The sequence below is a fragment of the Quercus robur genome, chromosome 5, assembly GCF_932294415.1.
Source record: "Quercus robur chromosome 5, dhQueRobu3.1, whole genome shotgun sequence".
In the NCBI taxonomy this organism is placed as follows: domain Eukaryota; kingdom Viridiplantae; phylum Streptophyta; class Magnoliopsida; order Fagales; family Fagaceae; genus Quercus; species Quercus robur.
In genome coordinates, this window is record NC_065538.1 from 8,039,921 (window position 1) to 8,061,021 (window position 21,101).

Here is a 21,101-nt window from a genome sequence, read left to right on the forward strand (position 1 = left end):
AGAGAGTTAGCCGTGTAAAGAGCAAAAACAATGACCCCATCTCATTGTACTTGGGAGCTCCACTTACATGGTTGGCCCTCATGATCTTCAAGTAGTTATCAATGCATTTCACAATGCTTTGCCAGTGAGCATTCAGAGCTTGTTGAGCCGCAGCATTGGCTTGAGCACGTCCCTTCACTAAACTAGCTCGGGATGTCCTAGGTGCCTGTGTTGGAATTGATGAAGAAAAAAAAAAATTTAATTTAGAGCATGGATATAGCTGGCTCCTAAAACTACATATGCCACCAAGACAACGGGCCTCCTGAAATATTTGTAAAACGGACATACACATGTATGCACACTATTTTATCCTGGTACTCATACACACTTATCAAGAAGACATACACCATAATACAAGCAAATGTACATCAAATTATCAACCGGGAATTTGCACATGTTAGTTTTTGGTCAGACATGGTAAACTAAGAAGTATGGGAAGTAGAAACCCAAAATGGAATATCAAGAAGTCTTTGAGGTTTAAATTTGCTTCACAAGTTTCTTACAACCACTTACCTGCTACTTTTCATTTAGAGATTTCTGTGGCTTTTCCTCAGCTTCAGTGGCTTCCCGTGAATTAGGTACAGCGACAATTGAATCCTGAAACATTAAGAAGTTGATGGGAACACATATATATTGCTTTCCTCGATTTGATATACACAAAACAAATAAATCATCTTACCGAGGGTTTCCTTATTTCTCCATTTTGAACATTGCAATTAATTGACAACTTTAAAAAATTTCCATGAACTTATGTGGTTCAGATAAATTAATTATTTTTCATGCCAGAATACCTGAATGATTGTTGTCTTTGGTCTTGCAGATAAAACTTTCCCTTTTGGTGATATGGGTAGGGCTTGTTGTCGCATTACCTGATTCTCTGATTGTAAATTAGTGAGCTTCTCCTCAAACCTGGATCAGAGGTGGAAGAAAAGTTTCAAAACACTTTAATATTTTACACATCTTGACTGACTCTTGTTTATCCATGCCTTCCTTTATATGCTGAAGCTTCTGATCCCACTTTAATATTAATATTCCAATAAGAAATTGAAAGTATAATGAAAACACTTCCATATTGTGCATATACATTAAGAACAAAGAACAGGAGTAATTACTAGAATGTGGACAAAAGGCCTCAGAGTCTGCAGGCATTTAATGTGCAATTAGCAATAGGGTTGAGATAACTTCCAAAATTATTACAAACCTTTGCACTGAATCTTGAAGCTGATCCACTTTCTTCTCTGCATCTACAAGCTTCCTATTCAATTCCCCATTTTTGGCTTGCTCAACAGCATAAGCCTGTTTGGTCTCGTCTGCTATCTGTGTTTCTGATTGCAACAAGACCTGTACAAATGTCAAATTCATCATATGTCGTCCCCATAAACTCAACCTGTGGTTCTGATGAATTAACAATTACTTTACTGAAATATTAGTATCAGTTAGACTGCAGTATAAAAAAGTGCCCTGTGTATAAAGTGTATAACTTACTTTTAAAGGTTTCACATACACCACATGGCATTTTGAACTCAAAAACTCAACTTCCCAGATTATATTACCTCTTCTGAATGAAGTAGCCATAACAAAGATGCAGTTTCTCTAGTGTGTCTTGGAACCCAACACTTTTTATGTCCAATAGAGTAGGGCTAAAATATATTTAAAAGAGAATGTTCAAGCAAGCTATAATTATTATCCTACAACCAAGTATTTATACCTTCAATCTTTCAACTTCAGCTGTCAACGACTCAACCCTTTGTGTATCTTGTATTATAACAGGAGTCTCCTTGATGACAGGAGGTGCTTCTTCAATAGCTTTTCTGGCTGCCACTCGTTCTTTAATGATCATGGAGTTTGCTTCTTCTACTTGTACTTGCATTGCATGCAATGCTTCTTGTAGCTTGGCAGTTTCGCGTGCTTTTGCCTCCTCAAGATCAGTCTGTATTGACAGCAAACAAAGTAAACTCAGATTCATCCTCGACTCTGAATTAGAAGAGTAAAAATATATATTTTGATAGATGGAAAAATAAGAATCTCTACCCTTAATCGCTTTTCTAATTGCAAGCGCCAAGTAAGTTCTTCCACACGCTATAATTCTTTATTCATAACAACCACGTCATAAACTTTCATCAAGTTGAACAAAAATGAAAGATACAAAAATATTTTAAAAAGAATTTTATACCATTTTGAGCATTCTGAGCTCTCTTCTAGCAACTCAGCATCTCCAGCCACACTGAGAAACAATAGCTGCCTTCTGAAGACTCTTATAATAAGAATAAGCTTGGTGGCAGCGCCAATTTGCCTGTAAACCACAGATATATAAGAATCTAGAAGCAAATTTTGAATTTTCCATACTTCATAAGTCAGAGAATTGGCGTTTGAAAATGCTCAAGGTTTGAGTGGTAAATTGCATTAACACCCATATAACAATAATAATATGTATACCTAAAAGATCATATCACTGAACAATGATGATACCTGAATAATGATGACAGCTTTAGTTTTCTTCCGTAATCTGAATTCATTGCGTGCTGTCATTGCTCTTAAGCCTGTCTGCAATTTGATTGCCGATGAAAGTACCGTTAGGTGGGATTTCCTGGCACTGTATCGCCTGAAATTCTTCTGAATCTTCAGGGCTGCAGCTTCCTGTCTCAACTGCTGATACCGTTTACAAGCCATTTTACCTTTAAAAAAGCGAGAAAAGGACAGAAGAGTTCAGTCCAACTGATTTGGTCAGTGACCAATATGATTATTTGATTGAGCTTTGAAAAACACCCAATTTTCAGAAACTGCCTTCTCAAACATTTAGCCATTCTTTCTGATTTGGATCTTATTTATATGTAAAGAAATCACATATCTCACTATTATATCGACATGCATGACAGATTGTCAGAAGTTTTCATCAGTCTCTCATAATTCCAGCAATGGCAAGTGGCAACACTTCTCATGCCATGAGATAAAAATCTGAATTTAGCTAGCAACATTAACACATTCTTTTCAATTCTTCCTGCTTTTACCAAAATCACATATGTTGCAAATCTCATGCATTTTAATATGTTCTCAAGTTTCATACATTCTGAAATAGAAAACAAAATAAAATTAAAATTGAGCATGACATTTCCTTATTTCCTACTGACAAAGTGCAGAGATTTTAAGGCAATAGAAAACGATACATCACCAACGGGATTGCATCTGAATAGCAGCTTTGTGCAATGAGATGAACTCTTTACGGGCAATGTACGTACGAATTTGCCGTTGGATAGTTCTAGCAGCATTTCCAAGTACCTCTGCTCTTCTAGCATCCAACTCAGCCATCTGACCTGCTCTGAGGAAAACCTTTGCTTTGCCTGTCTGCCGGTTCACATTGCAGTGAATAATTATTATATTCAGGGACAAAGAAAACGCATATAATATCCCGAAAAGGTAATAGAATCAAGTCAAACAACCATAAAAGCAGCATGGTCAGGGATGAGAAGTTGAACATAAAAACTTGAATCACCTGATATCCTTTCAATCCCTTCTTATCAAGAATCATTGGCAAGCCATTTTATCATCATAACTGAAAAGAAATGGAGAAAGCACCATTAAGTAACATTTGAGAGCTATATCAACTTAAGTGGTAAAAAGCGAGTTCGCAAAAGAAAAAAAAAATCCAAAATTCTGTGTAAAAACTAAAAAGACTAATTATTACATACTTTCCTTCCAGAACTTCTGGAGCCAAAACACCGAAACGATTAAGAAACTCATAAAATGTGCGTCTGGTAGGATATCCAGCACAACTTATCCTGATGGCCTCAAGAACACCCTAGATGGCAAAAAAAATTCAGATCATTTGAAAACAAAAGTATACGAGTTTTGATGAGGAAAAAAAAAAAAAACAAAGGTACATTTTGAAAAAATCATACTCACACCACAGCGTAATTGTTGAATGATATTAGAATTCTCAAAAATAGCAGGTTTCAATACATTATTTGGCTTCACACATCTGATGTAATGAGGTTCTGTGGCACTCAAGGTCTCCATCAACGATTGAAGTTGTAGCTGCCAATTACCATAATTGATTCATTAAATCATTTCTCATCTTCTGTAATCAAAATTATAAGTAATATTCATATTGAACACTGGTAAAATTGTCAAACACAGAGCATATTAGTCCACAAAAAAACAATGAACTTGTAAAATTACCAAATATACCATTACTGACAGTATCAAAATACCACTGAAAAGCAATTGAAAAAGGAAAAGGCTTGACCTTTAGGTCTGTTAAATTACCGATTGTTCTAAAAGTTTAAACTATTGGGATAAAGTAAATTTAATCAGTTAGTCACATATTTCTATCACTCCTCCTCATGTGTGGGCAGAAACTACCTTTTAATAGGCGAGGCCCAACATGTATAGAGATCGAACTCAAGACCTCTTGCTTTGATACCATGTTAAATTACTGATTGTCTCAAAAGTTTAAATTATTGAGATATGATAAATTTAATCATTAAACCACATATTTCTAATAAGGTCTTCTAAAGTAAATTGCAAGCATGTGATGGGCAAAAGAAGACCACGGCATGTCAGCCAACTTGAGGCACAAAAACATAAGACTGACCACAAAGAAATTGAGGGGATTTGGCAAAGAATATATATGGAAATTATTAAAGTGAAATGTGGATGGAATAGAGGTCTTTGACATTATGGCATACAACAGTTAAAACAAATAATTAGGATGGTTGACAACACTCGCCTACACACCCATCATATGTTATTGTTAATCCCATCCAAACAAGAGAAGTTGAAAAAAAAACTGCATACACTCACCTTGAAGCATGCTCTAATGGAGGAAAATTTGGATGACTTTGATGATTCTTCTGGAAGTGGAGGAAATAGACCCACCACAAAAGAGCACTTTGAGGCCGACAATAAAGCTTGATATTCTGCCACCACATAATCTTTGTTCTTGTCCAGGAACCGATCAGCATGATAAGTTACCTTTAAAATTGAGAAGATTTCAGAAGCTAGAGAAAATGCCCTAAATACCAAATCACAACATGAATCTATTAATCTAACTACTAAAACACAAGTCCTTTACAACAGCCTCAAAATGACAAACACAAAATTCTAAGTAAAAATATTGTGTAACAGCTAAAAACCTTTTCAATCAGATCAAGCACATCTTGGTTATCGACAAACTCAATGTAGCTCCAATCTATCTCTTCTTTGGTATACTCTTCCTGCTCCATTTTAAACACATGCTGCAAGAGCACAATTAAAAATAACCAAAATCAGCCTATAAGCTATCTCAATAATTAGGACCCAAGACTGGTATTGATTAATAACCTGACCTGATTGAAATGCTGTTGTAGTTTTTCATTTGAAATAATTGATGCAGAACTGCTCAAAACTGTTTTATAAGAAGATGTCAGCACAAAACTAATGAAATATTGTTTGTAGTTGTGCACTGTTCTTTGTCTTTTCTTTTCTTTTCTTTTTGTAAAATTATATAAAACGCATGTGATGCATAGTGTCCGCTCTCTGCCTCTAAAGAAATGAAATTAAAAGATTGTAATAGCATACCTATTGCACTTAAAACTTTCAAAACCATAGATATCAAGGACTCCAATTATTGACTTTGACTTTGGATCCTGTCCAATAGAAATGTTAATTTTTTCAAAACCATAGATATCAAGGACTCCAATTATTGACTTTCAAAACCATTACACGTTTAATTAGAGCTTCTTCCAAGCTCTGGGCATCACACCTGTAAAATGATTATGATTAACAGTGAAACATGACACTATTAAATAGATTTCAAAACAAGATTTAGAGATGCACTTCTAATGTGAACAAGTAAAAGAAACATACCTAAGAAGTTCTGCAGTCATATTAAGATGGAATCTAGACTTTTCATCCTTAATGACTGAGGAATCTATTTCATTCCCTTTGGCAAAATTAATATTACCAAGGTGAAGAATTGCAGCTACAACCCTGAATATTGCCTCCTGAAAAGAATTATATAATGATGAGAAATCTGGTTGAACCTTCATAAAGAACATGCATTGTCTAAAGTTACAGAAAGGTAACCTGTTCTTCCTCATTAATTCCAACTATTTCCTTAGCCCTTCTGGTTGCAAGATATTCATGAGCATCATTTACACCATCCAGCTCATAGCAATTTGATTGATTTAAATAATGGAAAGTTTTTGGACTCCCCAACTTATATTTCTCAATGTCCTACAAATATTTGAAAACAAATGGTAAAAATAAAAATTTTGAAATGGAACTTATACTTACAGATAACACTAACAATAGTTGAACTTGCTTGATTTAAAAGATAAACATAGAGAAACAAATTGACGAGCAGAATAGTGTAAAATACCTCAGGTGGTGCAGCACAAAGGAGGTAAAAGCAATGGTAATATCTTTCGGGAACAGAAATCTGGCAAACACGAGACCTTTCGAGCAGACACGTTCTAATTGCTGCCCCAGATATCCTCCCATACTTGGCGAATTGGATTTCAACAAATTTACCAAAACGACTACATAGTAATGTCACGATGACATGAAACAGACATTATAATGAGAACTTCAAACAGAGATATCTCAAAATAAGCATGGTTAAGAAATATATGCTGTCTGTATAATCAGAATAAAGAAGAAATGAAACTATAAAGTATAAAGTGAATTTCCATATGATTAATACACACCTTTAGTTGTTGTTCCGAACTGTTTTAGCATTACCAAAGGCCTCAAGAACTGGGTTGGACTGTAATATTAATATATATATATATATATATGTATTTAAATCGATGAGGACATAAACCTTGTTTTTACTTGGTTCTTGAGATAATATGTCAAGTATATGCTCATATAGGGAACTTTGAAATCCAGAAATAGAATGCAACTAATAATAACTTCATCATACATTCATACCTCCAGAACTTGCTGTTCAACTGTTCGTCCTTCTACTCCAGATCGCCCACCTAACTGTGCAAGATATCTCATGAGCATCTTTGTTGTCTCAGTTTTACCAGCACCACTTTCTCCACTAACCAAAATTGAATTGCTTTTTCCTTCATTAATCATTGCCCTATTATCTTAAACAGCATATCAAATAAGAAACTACCCTACAGGTAAACAAAAAAGCAGTGACATCCAGAAGGTGAATCTAAATTAACCTGTATGCAACATCTGCAACTGCAAAGACATGAGGACTCAGCTCCCCAAGAGCAGCTCCATTGTATTGTTCCATCATGTGTGTGTCGTTTAGATGAGGCAATCATTGAAATGGATTAATTGCTATCAGGATATTTCCTGTGTATGTCTGAGAAAGGTAATTTCAAGTATTACATCAAAAAATTATTTCTAAACAGTTGCTTCAGCATATTAACATGTCCCAAGGAAAGATAAAAAGTAACATAGCTCACATAGATTTCATTAAGTTCATATCTAGTGGCCAAGTTTTGCAGAACTCCAGGTTCCTGCAAATAGGAAAGCTTTGTCATGTCATCAACCCCTCCAGGTGGAGCTTCAGTATCATTTGGAAACACTTCTGATATACTTGTAATGACCTGCACCAGTCATCAACTTGATTAGAACCAGATTTACATGCAAGAGAAACACGTAAAAACTCCAGGTGCTGATTACCTAAAAGTTGCACTTTCTTTTAGAGAAATTGACTGAACCATAGATAAATTAAAGATACATGGGAGAATTATATATTAATACGTTCAATTTCTTACTACTGAACAGAGAGGCTAGGTCTATTTGGACAAACCATTAGCATTAGTTCAAGAAGAGTCTTTGGTATAAATAGGAGTTCTTCTATGTTTGGCTTAGGAACAAATTTATTGTATTTATGAAAATGCAGGAGTTATTCTCATGTTTGTTGTAGAACGCTTAGAAAAAAAGTCCTAGAAGCTGGGTAGCAAATGCAACTTAATAAAACAGTCTTATTAGAATAGAGATCTTCATTTAGTATTGTACAAAATGTTACATGATATGGCAAAACTTGCAACACGTTCTGTTATCAATTTTTAATTGTGTTCTTACCATCACTTTATTTTACAAGTCTTTGATAGGAAGATGGCAAGGTACCAAATTTAGACAAGCAAACTGCTTCCATTTTGCTTCCAGCTATAAAACAAAAATGTCATCGACTTTCTAGCATATGGTTAAATCCTTAAACTTTTTAGAGAGCTTAAAAACAAGAATCAGGAGCCAAGAAGTGCAGGATATATAGCACTATCCCTCACAAATGTTTGTTCAAAATTAGTGGAGCCATGCCTAAAGCTTAATAGTTATAAATTCTTTGTTGTTTGAGAGAATAGAGGGGAGAGATTGTAATTTAAGAAACAAAAGCACAAAGAATCAGAGATAATCATGCCCAAGAACTTACACTGTAAGCCAATATGAACTGACTCTTCACATGATTGTGCAGCTCTGATCACCATATCAATAGGGTTTTTGCCCCTTTAGATTGTTGTCTGCAATGACACTCTAATGACCTTGATTCTGAATAGGCAAACTGTCACGCCCCGAATCCAACTATAAAGACAGCTACGTGACAATCGCTGCACGCTTATAAAGTAAGCACCCTACAAGTGTGCAAGGCCTTCTTAGCAACTAAAATTTATCCTCAAAAATTAAACCAAATAAATCCAAAATACCTCAACAATTTCTTTATGAACAGATCTCCAATAATTTAAAAAGTACAAAATCCAAATCTCATGTACATAATGCCAATTGGCCGATAAATATAAAACTATTAGAAGACCATCTAATCCCAAAATCACTAAGCTTCCTTTCCTGCTCACAACACAACATCAAAACTCGCTATTCTTCACAATCTGAAATTGGGGGGGAAAAAAAAGGGAGTGAGTTGATAACTCAATAAGTAACGAAAGTCCTAAAAAGTTCTATCAAGCAATAAATCTGTAAAGTAATAAGATTAAATATAAGTCTTCAAAAGTTATAATATACTATGGGTTTTCATAAATAACTAAAAAAGTTTCATAGTCTTAAGATAATAAGTTGCAAATAGATTAAATACTTTAATCTAACAAATATATCATAGATGGTTTAGAAAGTAATCAGTTTTTCATATATCAAAGCTATAACTTACAGTACGTTCCAAAAAGATACATAAGCAATTTTAATTGACTCAAAATAGTTCAAATACTCATACATTTTCAAAATCACATATGTAGTTTTAAGGATTCAAAATAGTTCAAATATTCAAATGTAATTCATATTTTTAACAATCTTATGACTATGGTCACGTTATATCCCCGTGACTGGGTATCAGAGTACCAATGAATAACCCCCTATTAGCTGGGTATCAGAGTACCAATGAATAATCCCCATTGGTTTGGGTATCAGAATACCAATGAATAACCCCCATTGGCTGGGTATCAGAATACCAATTAATAACCCCCATTGGTTTGGGTATCAGAGTACCAATGAATAACCCTCATTGATTGGGTATCAGAGTACCAATTAATAACCCCCATTGGTTTGGGTATCGAAATCAATTCATAGTCAAATTGTCCATAATCGTATGTATAAAATCATAGTTTCTAACAAAAATATATCTTATTCAAATACGTATATATATAATCATATATTCAATAATCAAATATATTTGTGATATCTCTATATTCTTATTTTAAATCAATATAGCTAACAAATATCAATTAAATAAAATAAATCTTATATTCAGTGCTCATATGTATTTGTGAAAATTCTTTATTCGTTACTTTGAATCAGTATAACTAAAAACAATTAAATAAAATACATCATATATTCAGTAATAAAATATATTTGTGATAATTCTTTACTTGAAATCAGTAATACATTAGAAATAAAATTGTAATAACTGTAAACAAATTTCGGGAGTTAAAATATGCAAAATAAAACCAATTAGGATAAGGTTACTTACCTTTAAAAGTCATTCCAACAAGAACTTTTCCCTATCACTTCCCCTAAAATCCTTAGATATTACCTAAAATAATTTTCAAATGTTTTTTACTCAATAATCAAATAATTTAAGAAGGACTTATATCGGTACCTGAATAACAGAAAGAATTCTAAAATATCCAATAATTTCTCTTTATTATCTCAAAATAAAAATCCATGTATTCAATATATATATATATATATATATATATATCCTATGCTGCCACTAACAAAACTTAGGATACATATAATCATTCAATCTATAGTTCTACACGTGTTCCCTTTTTTTTTTCTTTTCTTTTTTTTTTTCTTTTTTTTTTCTTTTTTTTTTTTGTGCCACTGCCGCCTCTAGTTTTCTTTTGGCATGAGGACAAATCACACAAACCAAGCTCTGCCACAAGCTTTTATTGAAACTATTCTTCCTCTACCAAGTAAAAAAAAAACAATAATAATATATTAGAAAGAAGTTGACGTTTCTTCTTTGCGTCAAGCGGTTATTATTATTTTTTTCTCCATCAATCCGATTCAATTCCTTAAGAAAATTTCATAGAACACACCCATTCGGCCATGGCTAAAGGAAGTCTCACTGTTGGCCAAAATACTCACATAAGAAAATATTCTAATACCTCATAAAGTTTAAATTTGACAAAAGAATAAGATTTCTTAAGCTCTTACCTCAAGAATGTAGTCAATCCTTCTCTACTTCAATCCTTTGAGTAGTCTCCTCTCTCAAATTATTTCTGCCATTATACGCTGACTTAAAAAATTAGACTATATATAACTAGGGTTTCAACCTTATTTTCTAAAAAAAACCCCTTAGCAAATGTTAATTATAATAATTGATCCCATAAACAAATTTACTTAAATACCCCTCCTTTTAAATCCTTTTTTTTTTTTTTTTTTCGGGTATTACACAAACAATAATCTTTCTTTCTGTGCTTCATAGTTTACACTATGCTCATGCTTAACCTCTTGTTTCATCTCTAATTAATTCTGTTGTTAATCTTAGATTAGATTACAAGGTTGAAAGCTCCCAATATACTCAACATAACTTCTGTACTAAATCATTGAAAATCACTTTACTTGAACCTATCTTTTCCTATATTTTTAGAAGAATTTCGAAATTCTCAAAAAAATTGTGTTTAGATGAGGAATTTTGAGGTGAAATTTTACTCAAAGTTGTAACTTGATAGTTCCCAATATTGGTTTCCTTTGCTTGTGTTAACAAGAAAGGTAATCCAAAAATCCTGCAGAATTTTGAACTTGGAATCAAGTATCCAAATCCCAAGTTCAAATTCCGTAGGGAATGTGTCATTTGATGATCATATGGTAACATAATGTTGGCAGTGGTGATGATTGTGGTGGTGGTAGTGGTAATGCCGATGAGTGCTAGTTGTGGCAGTGGTGATGGCTGTGACACTGCCAGGTGATGGTAGTGGTACTAGCAATGGCAGTGGCAACAACTGTTAGGTATTGTATTGCTATTGTATTCTAATGAGAAGAAGGGAAATCAGTTAGTGACAGTAGTGGCAGTTATTGATAGCTGTGAGTTGGGTGTGACAGTTGGCTAGTGGTTACTGTATCAATCAGTTAGAGTAGGGGATTAGGGAACTGCTAAGTGACGTATAAAGAGGGAATTACTGATTTATTATTTATAGTCTCCAAATTTTAATACATGATTTAATTCAGACTCAATCTAATTGTGCAACTAGCTCATTGGCTCTAAAATAATTTATTTATAAGTACAGATTTCGTTTAGAAAGGCTTGGGGGGCTGGAGTCAAGGGAATACCATTGATAGAACCAGAGTGGTTTTATATTAAGCATAATTTTTTTTTCTTCTCATTTACATACATCATCAAAAAAATATGAGTAGAAAATCAAAGTTGTGCTGGGCTTAACAGAATTCTAAGAATTTCAGTAGGGACAATTTGATTTGATGTTAAGCTAGGTTGTCATGCACTATTATTGATGATTGCAGGTCTTTGTCATATATTTCACTGAGTGACACAGGTTCATATTGTTCAAGAGACGAGAAAGAATTGTTGGCAAAGATAGTGTACTAGATCTTGTTTTCTGGTTTTATCATGAATGTACATTGAATAAAATGTTATGGATTATGAATCCTGCCTATGATGTGTTAGAACTATTTATCTACATAGTGTTAGTCATTTAAAGAAGACCATGAAATAACATTTCATCTCTTTAGATAACTTTGATATGATCAAGCAAGGATAAAATGCATTGATATCCTTTGAACTTTATTCTAGTTGCACAAACACCCCTAAACTAACTTTTTCAATCCCTTTTTTCTGCATAAGAAATATCATAATTTATTCATAGAAACTATTCTTATTACATCAGTATTCACCACCTGCCACACAAAGGCAGGGGTCTCATCCAACTACACCCTCACTCTTTCATTTTAGTAGAAAATGTAACTAACCTTAAAGCAGCTACATTACAACCTTTCTGTACATAGCTCAATCTCCATGTCCTAAAGAAATCAAGAAGGTGCTTAACTTCATCAACAACTTTACTAAAGCAGACAAATCTCTCTCCTTCTGCTCTACTGCTTGAATGAAAGACTTTGACTCACTTTCAAGAATTTTGTCCCAAAAACCAGCTTCAAGAGAAAAACGCAGTGCCACCTTTGATGTACACTGTACAGACTCGTGTCCCTTGCAGATCGACATATTCCCTTCCTCTTGTGCAAAGATCAGCAGACACCCCATCCTCATGTCTAATCATTTTAACAAATAGTACGCAAGCTGCACAAAATCCTCAGAGCATAAATTTTTCTGAGGGATTTCCTCTGTATTTGAGTGTCAATAACAAAAAGTACTTGAAAGAGCAAAAAGAAGCCTAGTCACATCATATAGCACAAAATATACACACACATATACAACAAATATTAGCCAAAAAAATGCCACTAACATTACAAATTACAATTTGAAGTAGTAGGCAGCTGTAAGGATATAAATATTACGAAATGAAAGCCCAATAGATAACAAAAGAAGCCTAATGTAGTGTAACTAGTAGTGCAAATACCCATCCTACTACAGTGAAGATATAATAATAATAATAAGAGAAAATAATTAGCCAAGAAAGACCAAACAATAGCCTGGGAAGAAAAAAAAATTATTAATATAATTACACATTGAGCTGTGGGAAATGAAATACATGCAGAGGTTCTGTGGGAACATCAACCTTCAAAGAGTACTGCCAATTGAGAAGAGAAGGGATTGCTGGCAGGCAAGTATAACCACTTGATTTCATTCTGAGCGTTGTAATAAGAATAAAAAGCTTGAGTTTTTGCGAATAAGAGGTGGAGGATCCATTTCGGGAAGTTCGATTTGTTGCATTGACTTGGAAATGTCATCCATAGTGAATGGAATACTGCATTTTGAACACAAGCAGTGTTGGATTTAGCCATACAGAGGAGGCATGAAGTAAAGAAGTGATACTAAAAGCATGCAGTAGTTAGAGATTTTTACCTCTAGTCATGGTCCAATAAGAAAGAACTGCTGCCAGCATTGTTTGAGTCCTGGTCGTCATAAATCTCATACTTAAATAACATGCACATAGGCAAAACTTCTGAGTGAAATTTTACAGAAATGAATCTGCAACAGGTTGATCAATGATTTAAGGATAGATAATTAGAATTCATAATGTCAAATTACAGAAACAGGTTTGAATTCTAGAACGAATTGAATGATAAACCCTACAAGGGGATATATAAAAAGTAAAAACTGCAATCAGCCCCGCAGAAATGAATTCAGAACATAACCACTGAAAAGAGACATATTGGGTCTAATTATTTTTCTTGAGAAAAGCTGATGAGCTAGACAAATTGGTTTAAAGTCTTCAAAAAAAAACAAAAGGGTGGAACTGGTATTCCAAAGACTATCTTTTATAAGCATTTAGTTTGCAAACAGCCCATGAGGTAAACGATGACTAACAAGTCCTAACCGACTAAAAGTTTAGTACGTATACAACTTAAATCAGTAGATATACTATGTGTACCATATTTGTCACCCAGCACGTTGTAGTATTATACTACTGATTCTGTATAAATGCTAAGTACCCGAAAGAGGCAACAAGACAACAAGTCAAGGATATGATACAAAATGAAAAATCATCACACGGTTACGTGTAAGATGGTTTGGAGTCGATCCTCAGAAAAAAAAAAAAAAAAAAAAAGTTTGGAGTCAACAAGTCAAAGTATTCATAAAAGATATGATTAAAAAAATAAAAGATATTCTCAAAACAAAACAAATATTATCAGTAGCCAGTGGTCTCCGATTGCATCACCACTACTCACACTCAGCTTTTCTTCCTCCAAACTTTCCTTGTGAACCCGAATCCCTTCCTTCGTAATTGCTTTGTCAAGGGTGCCTCTTTTGTTGCTCGTGCTTTTTTTACTATGGTTCTTTGCTACAACCTTCAGCTTCTTCTTAACAGCAGAGTCAAATGTCTCTTGCAATGAAAAAGACAAACAAGCACTTCTAAACTTCAAACAAGGTCTCAGTGATCCTTTGGAAGGGCTCTCATCCTGGTCTGACCAAGAAGATTGCTCTGGATGGGACGGAGTTTTCTATGACGAGAAAACTGGCCGAGTCACTCAGCTATTAGTAAATGGGGTAGGCGGTGAGATTAGTCATTCATTGCTCGAATTAGAGTTTTCTAAGTCATGAAAGCCTTCTTCTTCTTCCCGATTTCTTCGTTCTTTAGTGGATAATTATTGGGATGTTCAATGCTTTTCGCATTAAAATCACTTTCATCCAAGTGAATACAAGGGAATGAAGTCAATGCACGTTGCCAAGTTTTTGATAGAAACCTACTTTTAGCTGCATCTTTAGGCTCGAGGACAGAGAGTACTTTTTGAATAATGGGTTCAGGCAAATCATATTTTTTATCACCTTCTTGTTTGTTTTGTTTCCTTTGTAGTTCCATTCTCCCTTGACAGGCTTTCTGCTCACGTATTAAACTTAGGTCTTAAGAACCTGTAAGTTAGACATACATATATATCATCCAAGAAAATCACACGCACACATATATAAAGACTAATCTGGACAATAAAAGGCTACTCATGTGAATTCTAAGCAACATTGAATAATAAAAAGGCCCATAAAAAGATTAGCATAACCATTATATTCTGTTAATTTGTTAGGCTTGTTTTACAAATTATATTGGTTCTTTTGTTAAACTTATAAAATGATTACTCTATATAATAATTTAAAGCCATATTATTGTAACTATTTGTGCTTCTAAACCTTAAATTTTAACCTGAAAATAATATCAAATTATGGAGTTTATTATATAATTATTTCTTGATATAATTACTTATACACATTTTTATGAAAGATAATAAGTTATAATGTAAAGAATAACTCATAATACCATCGAAAGGCGACAATATTTTTTTGTATTTTTTTTTTTCTCTGGAATTAAACCTTTTGCTTCTTTATTGTTCTTTTGTATCTATCCTTTTTTTTTTCTTTCAGAAATTTCAAACTATAAAAAAACATTGATATGGTAGGAAATATCTTTTTAAAATGAAACTTGACGTATAAATAAATAGATAAAAGAGATTATTCACAAGAGTTAAAGGCATCATACCTACTTCAGATTTGTGGCTCCTTCTCTCTCTTTGAGGTTTTTTGTTTGTTTTGTATGTATTGATGTGATTTCTCTTTCAGGTTTCCTGTTTCTTGTGTATGTATATTGCATGTTTTCTTTCTGTGTGTGTATAGGGACATAAAAAGACTCTCAATTTCATGTGTTTGTCTTTCGCTAGGGTTAGGTTTATACGATGGCCCATGGCTTAGAGGTTTTTTTCTTTTTCTTTTTAAACTCCATGGCTTTGGCTCCATTTGGGAGTTCATAAGGGAATGGAATGGAATGATCATAATAAGGGAATGGAATGGAATGTAGTTAAGTAAGGGAAAGAAATGGAAAAGAATGGAATGGAATAAAATTAAGTAACCTTGATTGGATGTTTTAAAATAAAGGAATGGAAAGGAATGAACATGAATGAAATGTAAGTAATCTTGTTTGGAAGCAACATGGAGGGAATGAAATGGAATCATTTTATGACAATATTACTATTAGACCCCTATTTTAAAATAAAGAGTTGAATATATAGGGATATTTTGAGAGTTTTAGTAAAAAAAATCATTAAATCTAATTTCATTCCCTCTCATTCCTCCCAATTTTGGGGGGAATGAAAATTTGATGTTTTAAGGGAATAGAGAGGAATGAGTGTTCCCTTCTACCCATTTCATTCCCTCCCACTTAAACTCCCAAACAAAAGAATGTGTTTTCCATTCCCTCCATTAAAACTCCCAAACAAGGGAATGGAAGATTATTCTAAAATGATTCTTTTCATTCCTTTCCATTTAATTCCTTTCTCTCCTCCCAAACAAGACTTTAGAGTTTCACACTTATACGTACGCATGTGATAAAAAAAAAAACAATATAACACAAGTTAAAATAAAAAAATAAAAATAAAAACACCACCACATACTCTTGACATGATGTTCACTCCACAAATACAAAGTTCTTGTAGGGTAAGGGGGACAAGAGTCGGAGTTCAAGTCTCTATGAAGGAGTTTCACACACATATACATTTAGATTATTTTATATTAGAATTTCTATCTTGTATAAAAAATTTAAAAAAAATAAAATAAAATGTTAGATTTTATATCTTGTATAATTTTTTTTTTTAAAAAGAACAATATGTTTTGAGTATTAAAAGTAGATTATATAACAAAAGAAAAAAAATTATTTTAAATATCGAATTATATGTAAAAAAAAAATGTTATTTTATGTGTTAGGATAAATCAATGATGATGAATTTTACCAATGAAATGATTATAACAAAGATAATGTACCTTAAGGATAAGTTTTATAGGCACTTAAATTATATGCACTATTTAATGACTTTTTCATTATTGAGAAGTGATGATGCAAAAAACCTTCACCTGTCCAAATCCGAATTGAAGTGACTGCATAGTGTGTTCGATTGGGAGAGCCTTTGATACTTAAGTAAGTAACTATTTTCTTTTTATGAAAATAGAATTTTTAGGATTTTTTCTCATTCTCATTCATAAATTGTAATTCTAATTCCCCGTATATATAGGGTTGATATTGTAGCCGTTATGCTCATAAATGTCCCGATCAATATATATATATATATATAATACTATTCTAGCCTCATCACACGCGCAAGCGCGTTCAATGAGGCCTTTGATTTTTTAGTGGATGGTAGAAAAAAAAAATCTATGTTTTTTATTTTTATTTTTTATATATAATTTTTATTTTGAGAATCTAATTTATAAGTGGATAAATAAATTTGAAAATCAACAAAAGAGTGGCCTTATTTTTTAGGCAGTGTTTTAGTGGAAGTTAAGGTTGTATTTTTACCGAATTGTCCTTTAGTTTTGTCTCTACTTAAACATAGGGATGTAGAGGTATTTTAGAAAAAAAAATCCGGTCCAAATAGGGGAAGTCCCTTAAATAATAGTATAGATATAAAAGCAGAAGTCTTTAAAAAAGTGCTGCCATGTTAGGAAAAAATGCCACTTAAAATGCAATCACGTTTAAGTTAAAAAGTGATATATTATATTGCTTGGAAACCATTACATGGTTTGATAGTCTTGGGGTAAAAAAAAAACGCTTACGATACAGAGGAGACAGAAAAAGAGAGAGGCGATGAAGACTCGGAGAAAGAAACAAGAAAAGAGAGAGGCGATGAAGACACAGTGAAAGAAACAAAAAAAGAGAAAGGCGATCCTGGGTAGGACTGAGCACTTGACCCGGCCCACCCAAAAACCGACTCGACCCAAACCGACCCGATAGGTTTTGGGCGGGTCTGAGAATATTCGGGTCAGGTTTCGGGTCTTATTTTCGAGTTATTGTCGGGTTCGGGTCGGTTTCGGGTCATATAAATACCCTAAGTCTGAACCCAATTTTTGTGTTTTTGAAAAAAAACTCTACGTTGGTCTCTCTCTAATCTCCGCCTCCCTCATCTCTCTCTTTATTCCTCAAAGGATTAAACCTTATCCTTACAAGCCAGTTTCAAGCTATTTGCTCCATTTGTCTCTGTGTAAGTCATAGAATAAATAGCTAAACCTATTTCTTGTTATCTCTGTTTCTTGTTAATATAGTTGGGTTTTTAATACTTTCGGATTTTGGGGTTTTTTTCTATGTGAATATCCTGTTTGGGTTTGATTTTCTTGCGTTTTGTGATGTGGGTTTGGCTTGAATCGTTTTTTTTTAAGGACCCATTTCGATTTTTTTTCAGGTTTTTAACTAAAAAGCTCTTCTGCCTCTCTCTTGGGTTTCACTATTTTGCTTTTTCGCCAAGGTAAAAGACCTCTCTACCACAAAATCTTTGAAAGCTTTACTCTGTTTCTCTATTGGATTCGTGTACTTTTTAAGTGTTCTGTTTGCTTTAGTTTCTTAAACCAAAGAACCCATGTCCTTTAAGTATGTCATGTTTTTTGCTGATATATTCACATGTAATGGTTTTGATTTTAGCTAAAAATTCTATTTATTGACATTTGCATATAAATTATGAAAGGGGAAACTATATGTATACCTTTTATTTATTCATCCAAAGAATAAACAAACTTGGAAACTGTCAGAACAGGGTTCTTTGAGCTAATTGAGGAGTTTTTTCAACTGTTTTTAAAGATTAAGACGTTGTATCTAGTGTGATGCAGTCGCTGTTTTGTGTAGTTTTCTGTGTTGCTGCAGAGTTGTTACCAAGTTTGTTGCATGTTCTATTTCGATGTTTGGTGTTGTTAGTTTGCTTTGTTGATGCAACTTTTGATGCTCTTGTTCCACCCATTTCAATTAGAGGTGTTTCACTTTCATCAAATTAGTTATGGATATATTACATTTTTCATATATAAGGATGTGGACCAAAAAAGACAATAGTAGATATACATATTCCCCTAGCACTAACCCCCCACTTCATAGACCATATTCTAGCCCTCTCTCTGCCCAAATACCACCAAAAATAGGATCACCAATGTTGGACGTTATCAACAGGTATGTGTACCATCTTCGAGGCCTACAATTTATTTGCTTTTTCGCCAAGGTAAAAGACCTCTCTGCCACAAAATCTTTGAAAACTTTACTCTGTTTCTCTGTTGGATTCGTGTACTTTTTAAGTGTTCTGTTTGCTTTAGTTTCTTAAAAAAGCATATAGTTATATTTTGTACTAGTAAATCTACCTTGTACAATGCAATTTTTTAAGGACCCTTGTCTTAGTCTCAGATTTTGGGAGTTCTTACATCTTTTAGGAACAACCCTTTTCATATTGATGAAAAAGACAAGGACCAAGAAAGACACTTTCACATATACAAAAACTAAACCATCTTCATCTTGTGATGCATGTATAAGATGCCAAATTTTGATCCTTGAGTTTGTTGGATGTGAATATTTTTATAATTTGTTACCATTAATGTTATTTTTCAATTATTATTGACTGATAAATGATTAACTCTTAATTATTCTGTCCTATTTCAGGTAGCTATTAGTGGCGAAACGAACACCAACAAGAGGTCAAGAAAGAAAAAGGTAATTCTAAACTTCTGTGATTGTGAACTCATTAGTGAAGATTTTAATGGAGCAATTCTAGGCGCCAATGTTTGTAATTATGACATTGTGCATGAATTAGTAATTACAAGGATTTAGAAGGTTTTGTAATGTCTTCCAACCTAATTTTAATATCCCATCTCGCTTCACGGTAGCTAAAGATGTGAGTCAGATTTATTTGGAAGAGAAGGATAAGTTGAGAAATGCCTTGAAAGGCCGTAGGCTTTGCCTTACCACTGACACATGGACTTCAATACAAAATTTTAATTACATGTGTCTTACTTGTCATTTTATAGATGATGATTGGAAGCTACATAAAAGAATTTTGAATTTTTGTATTGTCGATAACCATAAGGGAAAAACCATTGGCAAAATGGTTGAATCTTGTTTAGAAGAGGGGAATATTGAGGGGATTTTCACCTTGGCGGCGGATAATGCTTCCTCAAATGACGTAGCCATTAGTTACTTGAAAGAAGCTACTAATAGGTGGAAAGGTACTGTTTTGGGGAATGAATTTGTTCATGTGAGGTGTTGTGCTCACATTTGGAATCTTATTGTGACCGATGGCTTAAAACATCATAATAAGTCAATTGATAGGGTGCGTCATGCGGTTAGATTTGTGAAAGCTTCTCCAAATAGGTTAAAAACCTTTAAGAGGTGTGTGGAGAAAATTAAAATAGAGTCAAAAGCTATTCTATGTTTGGATGTGGCCACTAGATGGAACTCCACCTATAAAATGTTGGAAAATGCTGAAAAGTTTGAACATGCATTCAAGCGGATGGAATATGAAGATCTTGATTATATTCTACACTTTCAGGATGGGGACTATGATAGGAGACCTCCAAATGAGGATGATTGGGAGACTTGTAGAAAATTTGTTAAGTTTTTGAAACTTTTTTATAATGCCACAAAGAGGTTTTCGGGTTCCTTGTATGTGACATCAAATGCTTTCTTTGATGAGATATATATGATTAAAAGAAAGATAGATCTCTTTTCTAGGAGTGAGGACCATTTTTTGTAATCAATGGCAAAAACAATGAAAGAGAAGTTTGACAAGTATTGGGGGAGCGGGGAGGATTCATCAAAGAAGGGAAATGTGCTTTTGTATGTTGCTGTGGTGCTTGATCCTCGAAAGAAGTTGGATTATTTGAATTATTGTTTATCAAATTTGTATGGGGAGAATGTTGCTAAGGTTGTCACTAACCTTGTGGAAAGTGTATTGAAACGCTTGTATGAGCATTATAATTCAACTCATTCATCATATGTGTCTATACAAAGTGCGAATGAGATATTAAGGATGGAAGGTGTTGGTGTTGATGTTGATGATGATGATGATCCAGACAGATTTATTGCCTCTCAATACAAGGCTTTTAGGCAAGGAAAACAACCTGTTGGGTGTGTAGATGAGGTTGCAAAATACTTGATGGAGAATATTAAAGGGGAAAATGACAAAACCTTTAATATACTGGCTTGGTGGAAGTATAATACTAATAAGTATAGTATACTATCTCGACTGGC

At 33.6% G+C, this 21,101-nt stretch overlaps 3 protein-coding genes and 1 pseudogene across 3 annotated transcripts in view; 1 reads left to right on the forward strand and 3 right to left on the reverse strand.

Annotated features, from left to right (window-relative positions):
* The window catches only part of LOC126725006 (receptor-like protein EIX2), a 55,060-nt gene that overhangs the window by 6,857 nt on the left and 27,102 nt on the right, over positions 1-21,101 (forward strand). The window lies entirely within an intron of this gene.
* LOC126725004 (myosin-17-like) overlaps positions 1-21,101 on the reverse strand; it is a 70,242-nt gene that overhangs the window by 115 nt on the left and 49,026 nt on the right. The gene's annotated exons all lie outside the window — the stretch shown is intronic.
* Positions 109-7,583, reverse strand: LOC126725009 (myosin-17-like; annotated as a pseudogene).
* LOC126725007 (uncharacterized) lies at positions 12,313-13,838 on the reverse strand. The gene is made up of 3 exons (XM_050429482.1): positions 13,472-13,838; positions 13,185-13,373; positions 12,313-12,745 (listed from the first exon to the last, which is right to left on the reverse strand). Exons 1-3 carry the CDS (start codon positions 13,539-13,541, stop codon positions 12,603-12,605), a joined length of 402 nt encoding a protein of 133 aa, XP_050285439.1. The 5' UTR covers positions 13,542-13,838; the 3' UTR covers positions 12,313-12,602.